Here is a 14,265-nt window from a genome sequence, read left to right as displayed (position 1 = left end):
TCAGCTGCAGAGGAACAGCTTAACCCCGCTGCTGGAGTTCCCAGCTCTAGGTCAGACAGACCGTGCCCACAGAGCCCCTCAAATATCCGGTGTGACTGTTTTTTTGTCGGTCTGTTGCTGGAATGAGGAACTACAAAGTGTTTGTTGACAATTTATTTTAATGCACAGAAATGTCTGTGCTACACGTGTTCTGGACAACTGACTGAGGCAGAACCCCCTCCAACACCTCAAGCTTCCTCACACCCAAAAACCGCCCCATGACGCCCCAAAAAAGCTGTGGTAAAACGCTTTCTGATCAAAAGGTCTGTTGACTACCCAAACAGCATCTCCCTCAGAGCCTTCACAGAGAGAACTCCAGACTGCCTGTTATTCACAGATTTAATTCAGCTAATTGGAATAATCCAAGCCCAGGGGACTGTCGGTAGTCAGGCTGAGGTTAAGACTTTTTTTTTCTTTTGAAGATGCCTCATGGAAGACCCCCCATCTTCCAGTTCAGTGGACAGGTTTCACGCGCAGACTCTGACAAGCAATTATTACTGAAGCCCATCAGGATATAGACAAGCCCACTTGTTAAGTCTGTGTATCAATCAGTGTGGGGTATGTACTTTATTTGCATTATAACCAGCATTAGTGGACTATTGTGTGTCATAATATATCAGGGTAATGTTATTTTGATGCATTTATGCCTACCATAATTGCAAAATCACAATTCAGCTTATTATATTCTATTTTTCACATTGTGACCATCTCCTTCCTTCTTTATATTGCTGAAGAACACCTATAACAGAGATGGAATTGTGTCATTGCAGAGCATGAATCTCATAATGTTTCTCAGTAAAAAGATATCAAAGATTTTTATTGTTCAGATGAATAAATATTACAGGGTAAACAGGGTAAAAATCACAACATCATATACTTGAGATTGTGTTATAGTGTACTGTGAGATATTGACACTAGCTGAGGTCATAAGCATGAAGGCCTTGTTGTCATGTTGTTATATGGAGATAATCAGTCCTACGTGGTAAAACAACAGTCATTCATGCACAAATACTAACAGACGTTCACCAAAAAATATGTCCTCAAGCCACTGGGGACGGGGTGGAGTATTGCAACTGTTCCACTTGACAAATAACAGTCCGAATATTGGATTCCTCCTCTCGCAAATGCATTCCTCTGATGTTTTTCATTCTCGTTTGAGGCTTGCACATGAAGGATGGCTGGTTAAAATAAGAGGAACCCCCCACATCGAAAGGCTGATAAATCTTCCAGGGCACGCCGTGCGGCATCCACAACAACAAGCTTCTTTGAGGTGTAACATCACTGACTAGAGGCTGGTAGGCACTCAGAGACCAGCTTCCAGCTGAGAGAAGCTGGATGACTCAGGCGGCTATGCGAAGCCCAGATGGACGAGCGGCACTCTGCCCTAATGAGCTGGTTCTGTCTGCTCTGGCAGAGGCGGTTCGAAGAGGGCGGCTGGTGACAGAGAAATCGAAGGCAGAGCAGGAGGAAAAGGAGGAGGAGGAAGGAGAGGGGAGATAAAGCCCATCATGTCTGCTTTAAGTGGGGGTCCAGCTGGAGATGTGATGGTGTCTGTAGTGCTTCTGGTGATGGCAAGTGACAGCAGAAAGTTGGATGCCAAGAAGAGCTAGTTATCCAGAGTTGGGATCTTGCATACGAAGGGAAAAGCCTTGTCACAGCTGTTGTCATTCCAAGATCTCAGAGCTGACAGAAATTACAGGGCAACAAAACATAATCATTCAACCATTATTACACAGTCAAAACATCAGATTTAACCCAATTCTTTCAGTGTGTTTCTATCAAAGGAGATTGCCATTATAATGTGAAAGCTGCAGAGCAACAGCATATAATTTAGCTCACCAGTCCCTGGAAACCTTTTGTCATTACCATTGCACAGCAGCAAGAGATCATAACTGTATGTATCTCAGTTAACCTGTGTAGATTTTGTGCATCAGTAAATACTCACCACTGCTCTGGCGGAACCAGATCTCCACACAGTCTTCTTCTACGGGGATGCGGTGGATCCCATCGTCTGGCTGACTGCCATCCCAGTAGCTGTACTCATAGGGAGAACCATCCGTCCACTCTAGAGTTCCCTCCTGTGGATGCAGCACACAGCAACAGGGGTTTATCATATCCCCATCCTAAACAACATTCGGCTCAAGTAAAATTCCAACTAAAATTCACATGGCGTGTAAAAAATGGTCACATGGCATGTAAAAAGGACGCCATTACTCGACTTCACAAGACAGGGTTTACTTGACACCAGGACAATACATTGTACATGGATATAGACTACAGATTACATAAAATGACACAGTGGAAACGAGGTACATTTATCCTAGAGACAGAAGGTGAAAATAATTAGGAAATACAAACTCCGTTCCGGAACGTGAGTCCTGACACTCTAATGCACTGTAATTCAGATTTCTGTCCATGAATCTGAGATCTTTAAACTATAGTCAGTGCTCCAGAGCACATGCACAAATATAAGTCCAATTGTTATATGATCTTATAACAACTTTTGCGTTACAGTGTTTGTATACATGAATGCTTGCACCAATACTTCCAAGACAAATTAGTCGAGCAAATTTAAGTGCACTTTGGATTATAAATTGGATTATAATCCAGAATTTATTAGTATGTGTTGTGTTGTCATCTGTTCAACATGATCCATTGTCAGCTTTTGTAAGGCCTCCAGACTGAGCAGGTAATTGTTGCTGGTTGCAGCTGCCTCATTTAGCCATGTTAACCATGAACAGAATACAATGTGCTGCATGTGTGAACACACAGTGTGTTGGATGAAGGCAAAGGCTTGACTACCTGTCTTCGGTCATGAAGGCCAATCCAGATATCTGTTGGAATTCCAGGGACACGACTGTTCACCAGGTCATACACAAACACATTTTCCTCCCAACTGTCAACAACACAGAAGATTATCATTTCAAAGCAAGGCCATTTGGCCCTCGGAGACCACACACACCTCTGTAAGGGCTCTACAGTACTCACCTGTGTATGGATGTGAGCTTGGCGGACCTGTGACCATTGGAGAACTCGGCACAGTACAGGTCTGCCTCCGCCCAGGTACGGTTCAGTGGGAAAAAGCGATAGCAGTGGCCTTCAAACTCCGTCCAGAAGAGTGGGCAGGTGGCGTGTTGGGTGGCATCAGACAGCTGCAGTGGCAGAGCTGGGAGGAGGCGGAATACAGTGTCATCAAAGCTTCTGGCATCTAAACAGCTTGGGGATTCAGAAGGCAAAGTTGCTGGAATGCTAACAGCTACATCAAATGTTCTCTAAAAAAAAAAGAGATTTAAAACAAATTTGGTAATCTCAAATCACAACTCAAAATAGGCAAGAGGTGATATATTTAGATGTTGTTCCCTCTCCAATTTTACACTCTTCCTTAAAGCTCCACAATAACTGTTTTCATTTTCACAATCATTTTGTAAGTGATGTGAGCCATGAGGGAATCTCACTTTCCTTAATTCAAACCATACTCAGTTCCTCAGTTCTCTGAAACCTTAAAAGACATGCAGCACTCTCACAGTAGCCTTACAGTGCAGATTAGGCTATATAAACATGATCAAATGAAAGTTGAAATGTCACTCTCTACCCTTTTCTGGAATGGGTGAAATTCCTTGGCCTGCTGCAGCAGTACTCACCCTTTGTGATCTTGATGTTGGTGGATGGTATAGCCCTAACATGAAGCTCTGAGACCAGCAAGACCAAACACAGCTCCCAGAAATGCATTTTCCACAAAGAAACCTGTCCGTCAATGCTTGCTCTTAAAGAGATTAGAAGTGCTGTGTGAGTCAGTGAACCCCTGCCTTTTTACAGACTCTTCCCCTTAAAGTCAAGTCCAGTTCTCTGACTTCACATGGAGAGTGAGAGAGAGAGAGAGAGAGAGAGACCCACACCCACTTATCCTACGCCTCCAGTAATTAGACGAGAGGAACAGTGGACCCACAGGGGGGAGTGAAGGGGTGGGTGTCAAATATTTTTTAACTCTGCTCTGTGTTGCAATAAACAATGTATGTCCAGGAATACACATACCAGGCTTATTATTGGGTTGGCGGCGAGGCCAGGAAAGAGTCATTTTATTTGAAGCATTTGGGCCTCGTGAGTTGAATGCAGCGGTGACCCCTGCACAAGGAAATTTCCATGATAATGGCAGGGAGCTCTATTCCCATATTTTTAAATAGAGCAAATGAGGAGAATCATGATATGCATGATTATGCGGTCTTTGCCACGCTGTTCCACACCAAGGTACTTCAACATCACATGCATCTGCTAAAGTAAATGCAAACGTGTTTAGCTATGTTCTGGGTCATCTTTGGCAAAAGTGAAATGAGTGACGCGCTTCCTTCCACCGCTGGCCATCCACCCTTCAGCATGAACTCATCAGGCAATGACTCAGCCTACAGGTTCTGTACTTGGGATACTCTCACTTCGGACATGACCTAATGCCGTGAGTTTTGGGCTTTAGCTTCCCAGTCTTCCGGTACAGACATCACAGAAACAATATGTATCAGTCATATACACTCTATCTATCCACAACCATACTCTAACACAGCTTTAAATACAAAACCAACACACCATTGATGTACAACACAACCCTCCTATTTCACCGTGTTTTCAAGCTTTTTTATTACTATTATATAATTTAACAGTGGGTATGAGATGGTGATCATTAGAATTTTTAAAAATGTGATCAATAGTGTATTGAAGAATATCTAAGATGCTAAACACATAAGCCGATCACTTCAGAACTGTGTAAATGGTCTGATGGAAAATAATCCTCCCCTTTTCTTAAATTTAGTACTTGTACAAACTAGGACTATGCAGGTTTAAGACACGAAATCTTCTCAGACCTTCTACCTCAGCTTGTCTGTATTACTGTTTTATCTCCAGCCCCGCCTGGCCCTTGGAGTTAAAGGACCAGAATTCACTGTTATCTTGGCAAGAGGTACTTCCTGTCACAGCAAGGGGCTATAGACAAAGATATGAGAAGAGCTGGTGCCACTCATCATGAAGACACCCCATAGGGAGTATTGACTAACAAAGTGAAGCTAAATGTGGAGGTGGGCCTTCACTCGCTAAGAAATTAGTCAACACAAAGTATTAAGAAGACCTGCTTTGATGTTTCCCACCATGTGAACAGAAATGTAAAGGCAACACATTGGGAGTCACAAGACAAATTAAATTCTTGACTATTCTTCACTAAAATATGATTGATCTGCGTGTCATTTTAATGAATCACTTCCACTGATCAAGTGCTTCCCATGAGCATGTGTTTTCTCATGTCCTCATTTCCCTTCTAGCTGCATCCAAATGTTGAGCAATTGACATTTTTAATATCCTGACTGGGTGCACCCAAGATCCATGAGAGTATGATGAATCTATGCAATCTGAACCTGCTAATTATATCCTACCGGAGCCTGGTATTGATTTTAAAGTCAGATAGAAGAATTGGATACAGCTTGATTGCTAGAACAAACAATATGGTGCATGATTTAACCGTGATCTGCAGATGGCCAATCTGAGCTTCTTGGAGGTCGTTGTTGATGGTTCTAATACATAGGCAAGCTACTTAAATCCACAATTGTGCAAGACTATAGAATTACATCTTTGAAGGACCCAGAATGAACTGCATTTAATTTCAACTCTTTAATGGAACTAACGTGACATATGAAATAAGTCCCGTCTATGACTCCATTCTAATGGAGTCAAAATAATTCCTCAACATTAGGTAGACTCTTGATGAAGCTATGAACCCATTGTTCTCAGTTCATGGACAAAAGCCTATCTTTCCCATTAATGCACCTTGAGCTGGTGCTAAATATCTATGGTACCTATGATTCATTCATACTGTATTTGGAGTCAATTTGAACCCTAATTAAATGGCTGAATGCAAATTTAAGAATTCAAGAATGCCCATTGCTAACAATTACCAGGTAATTAAAATTTCAACAAGTACATCCCAGTCAATAGTGTAGTGGCAGGGGGTTATTTTGCTGCATGTACATTCCTAGTAATGTTCATAGAAAAATAACCAGGGCTCTGTAACAGAGCTTCTCTAAAATTAACTTAATAGTGCCCTGGTCTCATTTGTCTAGAACATGTCAAACATTTCTAGTTGTGATATTCTTTTTTGGTGCATTCCCCAAATTAGGAATTAGTATTACTACTATGTTCTTAATAATTTGAAACCTACACATACACCTATAATTCATTAACTCGAATGCCTGTAATTAATTTCTATACAAACACAGCTCTGTATCAGGACTGTTAATTTTCTCACTGCCAACATCAGCTCCGTGCTGCTGCTACCTTTCTAAAGCCATCAGCTGTCATCTCCATGATCTCTCTCTCTGTTCAGGCGGCGGCCCCTTGACTCCTCCACTATTTATTGTGCTGTGTGGTTGCTAGGCAACTTGATATGGAAGTTAAGAAAAGCCCAAGGTTAGGTAGTATAGATGAGTGAATAGGCCATTTGTGACAGCAATGGCCAGAATTTATGATCAATCGCGTCAAGGAATGCAATCAGACTGAAACACTGGGGTTCGGAGGGGGCACAATGCTGTGCATATGGAATGGAGTAATTCTTTGGCCAAATAGTGAATATAAGAAAAATAAGATTATGAGCGCTCACAGCTGCATGCTACCATCTTGTGGATGGATGTGGAATTCTGTGAAATTTTTGCTGTGCATATGGATTGGCTTCAAAAACCAAAAACTCACTCTATTATGGAGTCCCATAGCAGTCATGTAGTAGAACAAATATTTATTTGGAAAAGTGGTACAAAAAATTACATGGTATAAAATAGTCACACATTTCACAAGACTTGTGTCTTTAGCACCCTGGACCAGGTGATTGGGAGGTTTTCTGGGGTAACCCTGGTCCACATGACCTACCATTCTACAGGTTCTACCTGAATTACACCAGAACCACTGCGCTTTTCAGACGTTCTTGAAAATCTGCTTGAAAAGTGACATCATGTGTGTTAAATCAGAATCACCAAAACATGAGTGATAGATCTCAATGAAAACCCCTAGAGTGGATGAATTAATTTGGGTTGGTTGGAATGTATGCATTAATATCATGAATTATATTATTCCAGTCAAGTTTCATGTTTCAAGTTCCTTGGCCTGCCTAGGTCTGACTTTTGCCCTCTCAGTACTGTCTGACATGGTGGCCTTGTTGACATTCCACATCTACTTCTTGTTTATGGGGCCAGGTGAGTTAACATCTTTTTAATTGCTTAATCCATAAGAATGAATAGATTTTTTGAAATTCTATTGTTTTGCCTGCAGAGGGCAGCCTCTTCATCCACGTAGCTCCTTGTAAATATAAAGTGTTGGATTTTAAATCTGTTTTAATCAGTGCAAATTTCATGTAGAGTACTGAATATTGGTCTACCTGTGAGGGTGTAAGATGTATTACATGTTAAGCATCAGGGTTTCCTTGTTTTATATTAAAAATAGAGTTTAGGGTTACTTTAGGGTTATTATGATATAATAAACATGGTCAGTTGTTTGCAGAGCTGTCAACTAATGTAAAATATTTCACTACCCCCATACCATGAATCTCCATTCATCTCTTGGGTTTACACACCTCCCCATCCCCAATAGGCTGTACTGTCTGAAGATCTACGGACTGTCCTCCCTGTGGCGCCTCTTCAGGGGGAAAAAGTGGAATGTGCTGAGACAGCGCGTGGACTCCTGCTCCTATGACATGGATCAGGTACCTGGACACATCCTTCACCAACGCCGAGCAGCTTTGTGCATGATTCATCCTGACCCCCCCTTTAGTGATTTATGTGCCCCTTTCCTTCTTCCTGCAGCTGTTCATTGGGACTTTGCTCTTCACTATTTTGCTGTTCCTGCTGCCCACCACTGCCATGTACTACCTGGTGTTTACTCTTGTGAGTCTTTCTCTTTCTTCAGCTGTATTTATGACACCATGAAAAAATGGAAATACAGGTAGTGTGTGTGGAAATGTACTTTCCTCTGTGGCCCCGATAAAACATGCATCCCAGAACAAACTTTATAGGGAGAATAAAGGCAATGTTGTAATTAATTATAATGATACAACCTTCCTTCCTTATTGAGGGATTGTAAAATTTGTATTAGATTTCTTTTGCAGTGTCTATGAAAGTTGCAGTTTTAGCATGGTTGGAGCATGAGACCTTTGCCTGTGTAGGCCTTTGCCTTTAGATTTTGTAAGCAGCGTATGATAGCCCTTCATATCCATTTTGAGGAAGCGATTTCAGACTTGAGCATGATTAATAGATGTGTTCATCAGGGTAGTAGCAGCTTTCCACCTTTAACTATTTATATGGTGGGCCTTACAGCTGGCGTTTTTTTTTTTTTTGATAGAGTGCTTCAGAACCTTAATACGTTACTAAAACCATTTGTGCTTTTAAAAACGTCCCGACTGAATTTAATAAATTAGTTAGACTGCTTGGTCGGACATCGCTGCTCCCTGATTTTGCTCTGAAGTTGCTCTTAGACTCTCTCAGTCCTGCAACAGTATAATTATTCGTTTTTTCCATGCATATGTGTCAAACATTATTAGATGCTTGATTACAGTTTTATTTATGCATTATAACTCATCTCATAACTTAATATTAATTGGAGCTCTAGTTTATTTTGATGCCCACTCGGCCCATGATATGCTGCCAAGATATACCTGCAAGATATACCTCACATACAAACTTAACGACTTCCTGTCTATTGGATGCGCTCAGGTATCCTCTGGTGTGAATGTCGAGTTACTGTGTCTCAGCGCCTGGTGGTGTTCTAATAACTCCTGATGTGCACTTTTCTGAAAAGGCATGAATGTCTGTACCTCTGAGCTGATTCCACAACTCATTAGCCTGTTGCCCCTGTAGCTCCGTCTGGTGGTGGTGCTGTTCCAGAGACTGATTCACCTCGCCGTCGACCTCCTCAACTCCTTCCCACTCTTTGCCATGGGGTTGCGTGTGTGCAGGCCCTACAGACTTGCAGGTGAGCTGTGAACCATGGGATTGGACCCTTGCCATAACTAATCTAGCTTTGCGAATATTTAACGTGAGAAAAGTGAATAAAATGTGATTAAGGAGGAGGGGTGTGTTAAGTAGAGAGTGTCTTCCATCTGATCCACAGAGGGAGTCAAGTTCAGAGTGCTGTGTGAGGAGGAAGGCACTCCTTTACACCTAATGATGGAGGTGAGATGCTGTTAAAGCGTGTGAAAATCTGATATTTGGTGCTACTTTTGTAGAGCTCCTTAATAAAATCTCTTGTTTCTGGCCCAGATTAATCCTATAAAGGTCAGCGCGGTCCTGCAGTACTACTGGACACCGACCTACAGAGACCCCAGGGACTCGTGGATGGCCCTGTGTAAAAAACAGCTTGTAGGGGAGCTGATCTATCAATGGAAGCACAGGACAACCAAAACAGACTAACAGACTTCTCTGGGACTAAGACCCAGAGAAGACTATGGCAACACAAATACAAATCTCTTAACTAGAGACTACTTACCTAATTAACTACATTAAGTACTGAATAATGTTTCATGGTTGTTGAATTAATTCTCTATTAACTTATAACCACTGCTATAATCAAAATGTCGCTGTTGGTTCTTCTTTACTATCGCCAAGGCACTGGGTTTCCAATTTAGATTTGCATCCAAAACAGACTAAGAAACCTAAAATTGGTCACCCTCTTCATAACCTCCCTGTTGATGTAGATGGGTTGCAGGTCATCCCTTGTAACTGTACGCTGTCTCATCATCATCTGTAAAATTGATGATAGCATTATTTGGGTGGGTGCTGACACAGTCGTCGTACGTGTACAGCGTGTGCAGTGGACTTAGTACACACCCCTTGGAGTAACTATAGACAACAAACTCCAGACAATCTTCTCGACGCACATCACCAATCTTTCCCGCTCATGTAGATTCCTTCTCAAACAGATCCGCCCTTATCTATTAACACAGGTCACCCAGATACTTGTTCAGTCCCTAGTAAATCCACAATTGGATTACTGTAACTCTCTTCTAGCAGGTCTACCTCTGAATGCCATCCGGCTTCTACAACTAAAACAGAATGCAGCAGCACAACTGTTTTTCAACTTTCCCAAATTCTCCCACACCACCTCACTGCTACGCTCCCTCCACTGGCTCCCAGTAGCTGCCTGCATCAGATTCAAAATACTGTTGCTGGCCTACAAAGCCAAACATGGCTTTCACCATTCTACCTCAGAGCCTGCACACTCTCCCACCCTCCAGTACTGCTCCCTTGGTCCCTCCACCACTGAAGGTACAAGGAAGACACTCATCCAGACTCTTCTCTATCTTAGCCCCTTACACTTTATATTTCACTTGCTTCATCCTGTTACGATTACTTCTAATCTAACGTCATACTGCTCTCTACTGGTAGAACACACGGACATCACATATCATCACATTACATATTCTTTTTCTCTCCTCAAATAAAGATCATCTTGTCCAACCTCGTACGTTGTATCATGAATTCAATTCAACAAATTAACTGGTTTTAACTCAGCAAATATTAAATTTTACTATTGTTTCTTACATTTCTTCAATTAATCTCCTTGGTCTCACTATTTATCTTTTTGAACTTGTTGCTTTGTTATCTCAGTTAGTTCGTCTTTGTCTGACTTTGTCCATCATTGTCTGCAGTTTTTTGGTTTGTCCAAGGTTCCTGGTTTCTGTTGTTGGAGTTGTTATGTACTCATCATCAGTGTCCATGACCGAAATTTCTTTCTGAGGCACTTTTAGTAGATGTTGTCTGCTTCACCTCATTGTTTTTCCATGCTCTGTGAGGACTTCATATGATCTTGCCATTGTCTCTTTGACCACTTTGGCCAGCGGTCCCCATTCACTGCCTTTGCTGCTGTATGCAGCCTTCACAATTTGCACTCCTTTCACCGCTGACCCATTTGACTGTGGGTACAGAGGTGATATGCTTGAACCCATACTTTTCAGCAAAGTCTTTAAAGCATTGCTTGCATATTGCCTGTTGTTGCTTATCACTGGCATTGGAATTCCATGGCATGAAAACATGGCTTTCAAAGGGTGCGACCACCCTTTCTGCTGTAGTGTCACTCAGCCCTGCAAATTCAGGGTCATTTGAATGATAATCCATGACCAACAGGTAATCATTGCCTTTTAGCTGGCAAGTCTCACAGCGTTGATGCATGTCTTCTGCACTTTTTAATTCTTGAATGTCCTTCCGACTTGACTAATTGTGATCTCATAGAAGTAGGTATGACTATTCTTGTGCCCGTTAACAGAACTCTATCGAACACTGTCAGGTTTTTGTTTGAAGAATTCATATGGCTTATCCAGCTTCACCTGACCTTGTAGAAGTATCTGTTCCATTATTCTCCGCTTTTCATCCTTCCTTGTTTCTTTCACTATCTCTGCCCATTTTGCACCAGACACTGGCATCTGTGGTGCTATTGTTATTCAAGCTAGCCCTGCTCAGTGTATTTGCTACCACTAGGTGTTTGCCAGGCTTAAACTCAAAAATCAAGTCAAATTTTTGGATTCTCAGCATTAAGTGCTACGCGATGGTGCTTCTCCTAGTGGTTTCTGTGAAATAGTAGTTTGTGATTGGTTTATAATATGACTGTTCTTCCAACACATATTCATGAAACTTTCCACAGCTTTTGTCATAGTGTCTTGACAAGGAAGAAAGAACAGGAAAATTTTGTCTTGCATGCCAGACAGGGTTTACCCTTCTCCCAAGTGATCCTAACAAACACAAGTAGTGGTGTGTATTTGGAAATGGATACAGGCATCTGCTGGGATTCACCATTCACCATTTGATTAAGATGTAGACCAGGACTGCTGGGGTGTAACATAATAACACAAGTATTTAAGTATTTCACCACTGATCCCTATAATATGTCCTCATATTATAACTTATAGAAAATGTATTAATAAACTCAAATACTGACCTGATGCTGTGAACTGATTGGTCAGACCTTCACATCCACCATGCAGTTTCTACTGTAGAAGTCATTCAATGACTCTGCTCCTGCATCTCCTCGACCCAAGTGTGTTCATGTACACCAACATGTACACCAGTTGCACCACCAGCCTGACATTCACATTTACAGCATTTATCTCTTATCCATAGCAACTTACAATCAGTAGTTACAGGGACAGTCCCCCTGGAGACACTCAGAGACACAATGGTAGTAGGTGGGATTTGAACCTGGTTCATAGATGGTGTGTTACTCGCCTACTACCACCCTGACAAAACAGAACAGTTTGAAATACAACTGTGGCTAAATGTTAAGGAATATTTTTATTTTTTCAATTATTGTTGAAATCATCATTTACATTGTCATGTTTTCAATATTATGGCATGTTTTTACAGCAGTCAGCAGAACAATCTTAATAAAGGAGGAAAACCCATTTTGAAGTGTGATAACAATTGAATTGTTACCACACGGATAGTGAAAGGAGTTACACGGAAAGTTGTTAGAATTCGGGTACCACAGATGCTAAATAACACTTAAGCAGCAGTAGTTATCAGCATCTCAAATCAGCCTCTCACCAATTTTGTGACCACCGCATTGATATGTATTAGGGATGTGCAGATCGATCCTAAATATCGATCCCGTAACACACTCGTCTATGAACCAGAAGACCCAGGTTCAAATCCCACTTACTACCATTGTGTCCCTGAGCAAGACACTTATAACAAGACACTAAGTTGTCCCAGTAACTACTGATTGTAAGTCGCTCCGGATAAGGGCGTCTGACAAATGCTGTAAATGTAAATCAACGTGACTCCGTGACGTCACAGAAACGGGCGTTCTTGTGCTGTGACAGGAACGCCTACCATCTAAAATTGGCGTTTCTTTTGCGCTACTGATTGGCTGTACAGTAGTCACGTGCCAGATCGCGCAAAAAGGAACAGACCGAAAAAATGGCGGTAGACGTGGTTCCACAGGTGAGTATTTTTTTTAGTTGTTGTAATTTAGTTGTTCTCTTTACCTTCATACGATTAACGATGTTAAATACCTATACATATTATGTTGTTACAATATATTTAATTGCAGAAGTTACTTCAAATTGAGATCTTATGACGTAGAGACCGATTTGAGATCACATCTAGTGATGTGGTGATGGTTGTTGGTTTTTGGTGGAGATGTCAAGGTAATACAGAAGCAGAGAAATGAAGTGGGGAGGTAATGAAGTCTGTAGTTAATGATGGGCAACTGAAGACCAGTTGTTGCTAGTCAGACTGAATGAGAGGAGGAGAGAAAGAAGACAGGAGGACAGTCCTGTGGAAGATTGAAGTATCCAAGGAGGTTTAATGGGGTATCAATGGGGTGCTCACTAAGAAGAGTGTAGGTCATATATACAGCTGTAATATGTACTGCTGTAATATGAAGGATCAAGGCATAACATTTCATAAGTAAGATTTTATTTTATCATCTTGTGTATTATAAAATTTTGTGCTTGACAAATTATCCATGTTACAGAACAGAGCCTCTGTCTTCCCAACCCCATCCTACAGGAAAAGCACAGCTGCTGTTCTGACACCTGTATGTATTGTATAGTTAATTTGTATAGTTCTTGATAAATCTATACAAAATGCCTCTGTTTATAGATCAGGTTGAACAGGTATATGGATGTTCAATTTTCATATTAAATATAAAAAATAAAGTATTTACCTTGTCTGGAAATATTTTTCATTGTCTACAGTTCTCCATACATTGCTTTGGATAAAAGTGTAAATATAAATGTATGAGTAGTAACACTACAGGGCTCTTCATGAAGATTTTTAGGGTCTTTCAGCTAACGTTGCTGGCCTTTTTTTTATTTTTTTTTATTTGCACTGTCCTGCATGTAATAGGAATGTAGTTTAAGTTTATTTTGAATGAAAAAGTACCTATATATAGATTACATTTGAAACATAAACTTGTGCTATAAAATGCTTCTCTATCAATTTATTCATGTATTGGTCGTAAATACATGTCTGACATTTGAAACGGACCATGACAATAAAAAACGCTCAAATTTGCCGGCTTATGGTCCTTTAATGCTGTATTCTACCGTGGCCCTGGTAGACGTTCATTCATTTAAAAGGAGCTCTACACCGTCCCAAGATGGCGGCTGTGAAGACGCATCGCTCCCATAGACGGGCCCATTAAATGCGACACCTAGTGTTTATGTCGATGCACTGCTGACAGCTCAACTGAGAAATGAACGAATCATTTGAG

At 41.2% G+C, this 14,265-nt stretch overlaps 2 protein-coding genes and 1 long non-coding RNA gene across 3 annotated transcripts; 2 read left to right on the top strand and 1 right to left on the bottom strand.

Moving 5' to 3' along the window:
* Positions 1–866: 866 nt before the first annotated feature.
* clec19a (C-type lectin domain containing 19A) lies at positions 867–3,889 on the bottom strand. The gene is made up of 5 exons (XM_028987427.1): positions 3,681–3,889; positions 3,028–3,205; positions 2,842–2,935; positions 1,985–2,117; positions 867–1,722 (listed from the first exon to the last, which is right to left on the bottom strand). Exons 1-5 carry the CDS (start codon positions 3,766–3,768, stop codon positions 1,646–1,648), a joined length of 570 nt encoding a protein of 189 aa, XP_028843260.1. The 5' UTR covers positions 3,769–3,889; the 3' UTR covers positions 867–1,645.
* A 3,353-nt stretch (positions 3,890–7,242) lies between these two features.
* LOC114793334 (uncharacterized) lies at positions 7,243–7,943 on the top strand. The gene is made up of 3 exons (XR_003750237.1): positions 7,243–7,256; positions 7,651–7,762; positions 7,863–7,943. It is a non-coding gene; the product is annotated as an uncharacterized LOC114793334 (long non-coding RNA).
* Positions 7,944–8,946: 1,003 nt separating this feature from the next.
* Positions 8,947–9,917, top strand: pigq (phosphatidylinositol glycan anchor biosynthesis, class Q). The gene is made up of 3 exons (XM_028987805.1): positions 8,947–9,027; positions 9,166–9,227; positions 9,315–9,917. Exons 1-3 carry the CDS (start codon positions 8,991–8,993, stop codon positions 9,462–9,464), a joined length of 249 nt encoding a protein of 82 aa, XP_028843638.1. The 5' UTR covers positions 8,947–8,990; the 3' UTR covers positions 9,465–9,917.
* The last annotated feature ends 4,348 nt before the right edge of the window (positions 9,918–14,265 follow it).

This window comes from Denticeps clupeoides, chromosome 7 (genome assembly GCF_900700375.1).
Source record: "Denticeps clupeoides chromosome 7, fDenClu1.1, whole genome shotgun sequence".
Lineage (NCBI taxonomy): Eukaryota > Metazoa > Chordata > Actinopteri > Clupeiformes > Denticipitidae > Denticeps > Denticeps clupeoides.
Note: the sequence above shows the minus strand (reverse complement) of the source record. Positions and strands in the feature narration are given on the sequence as shown.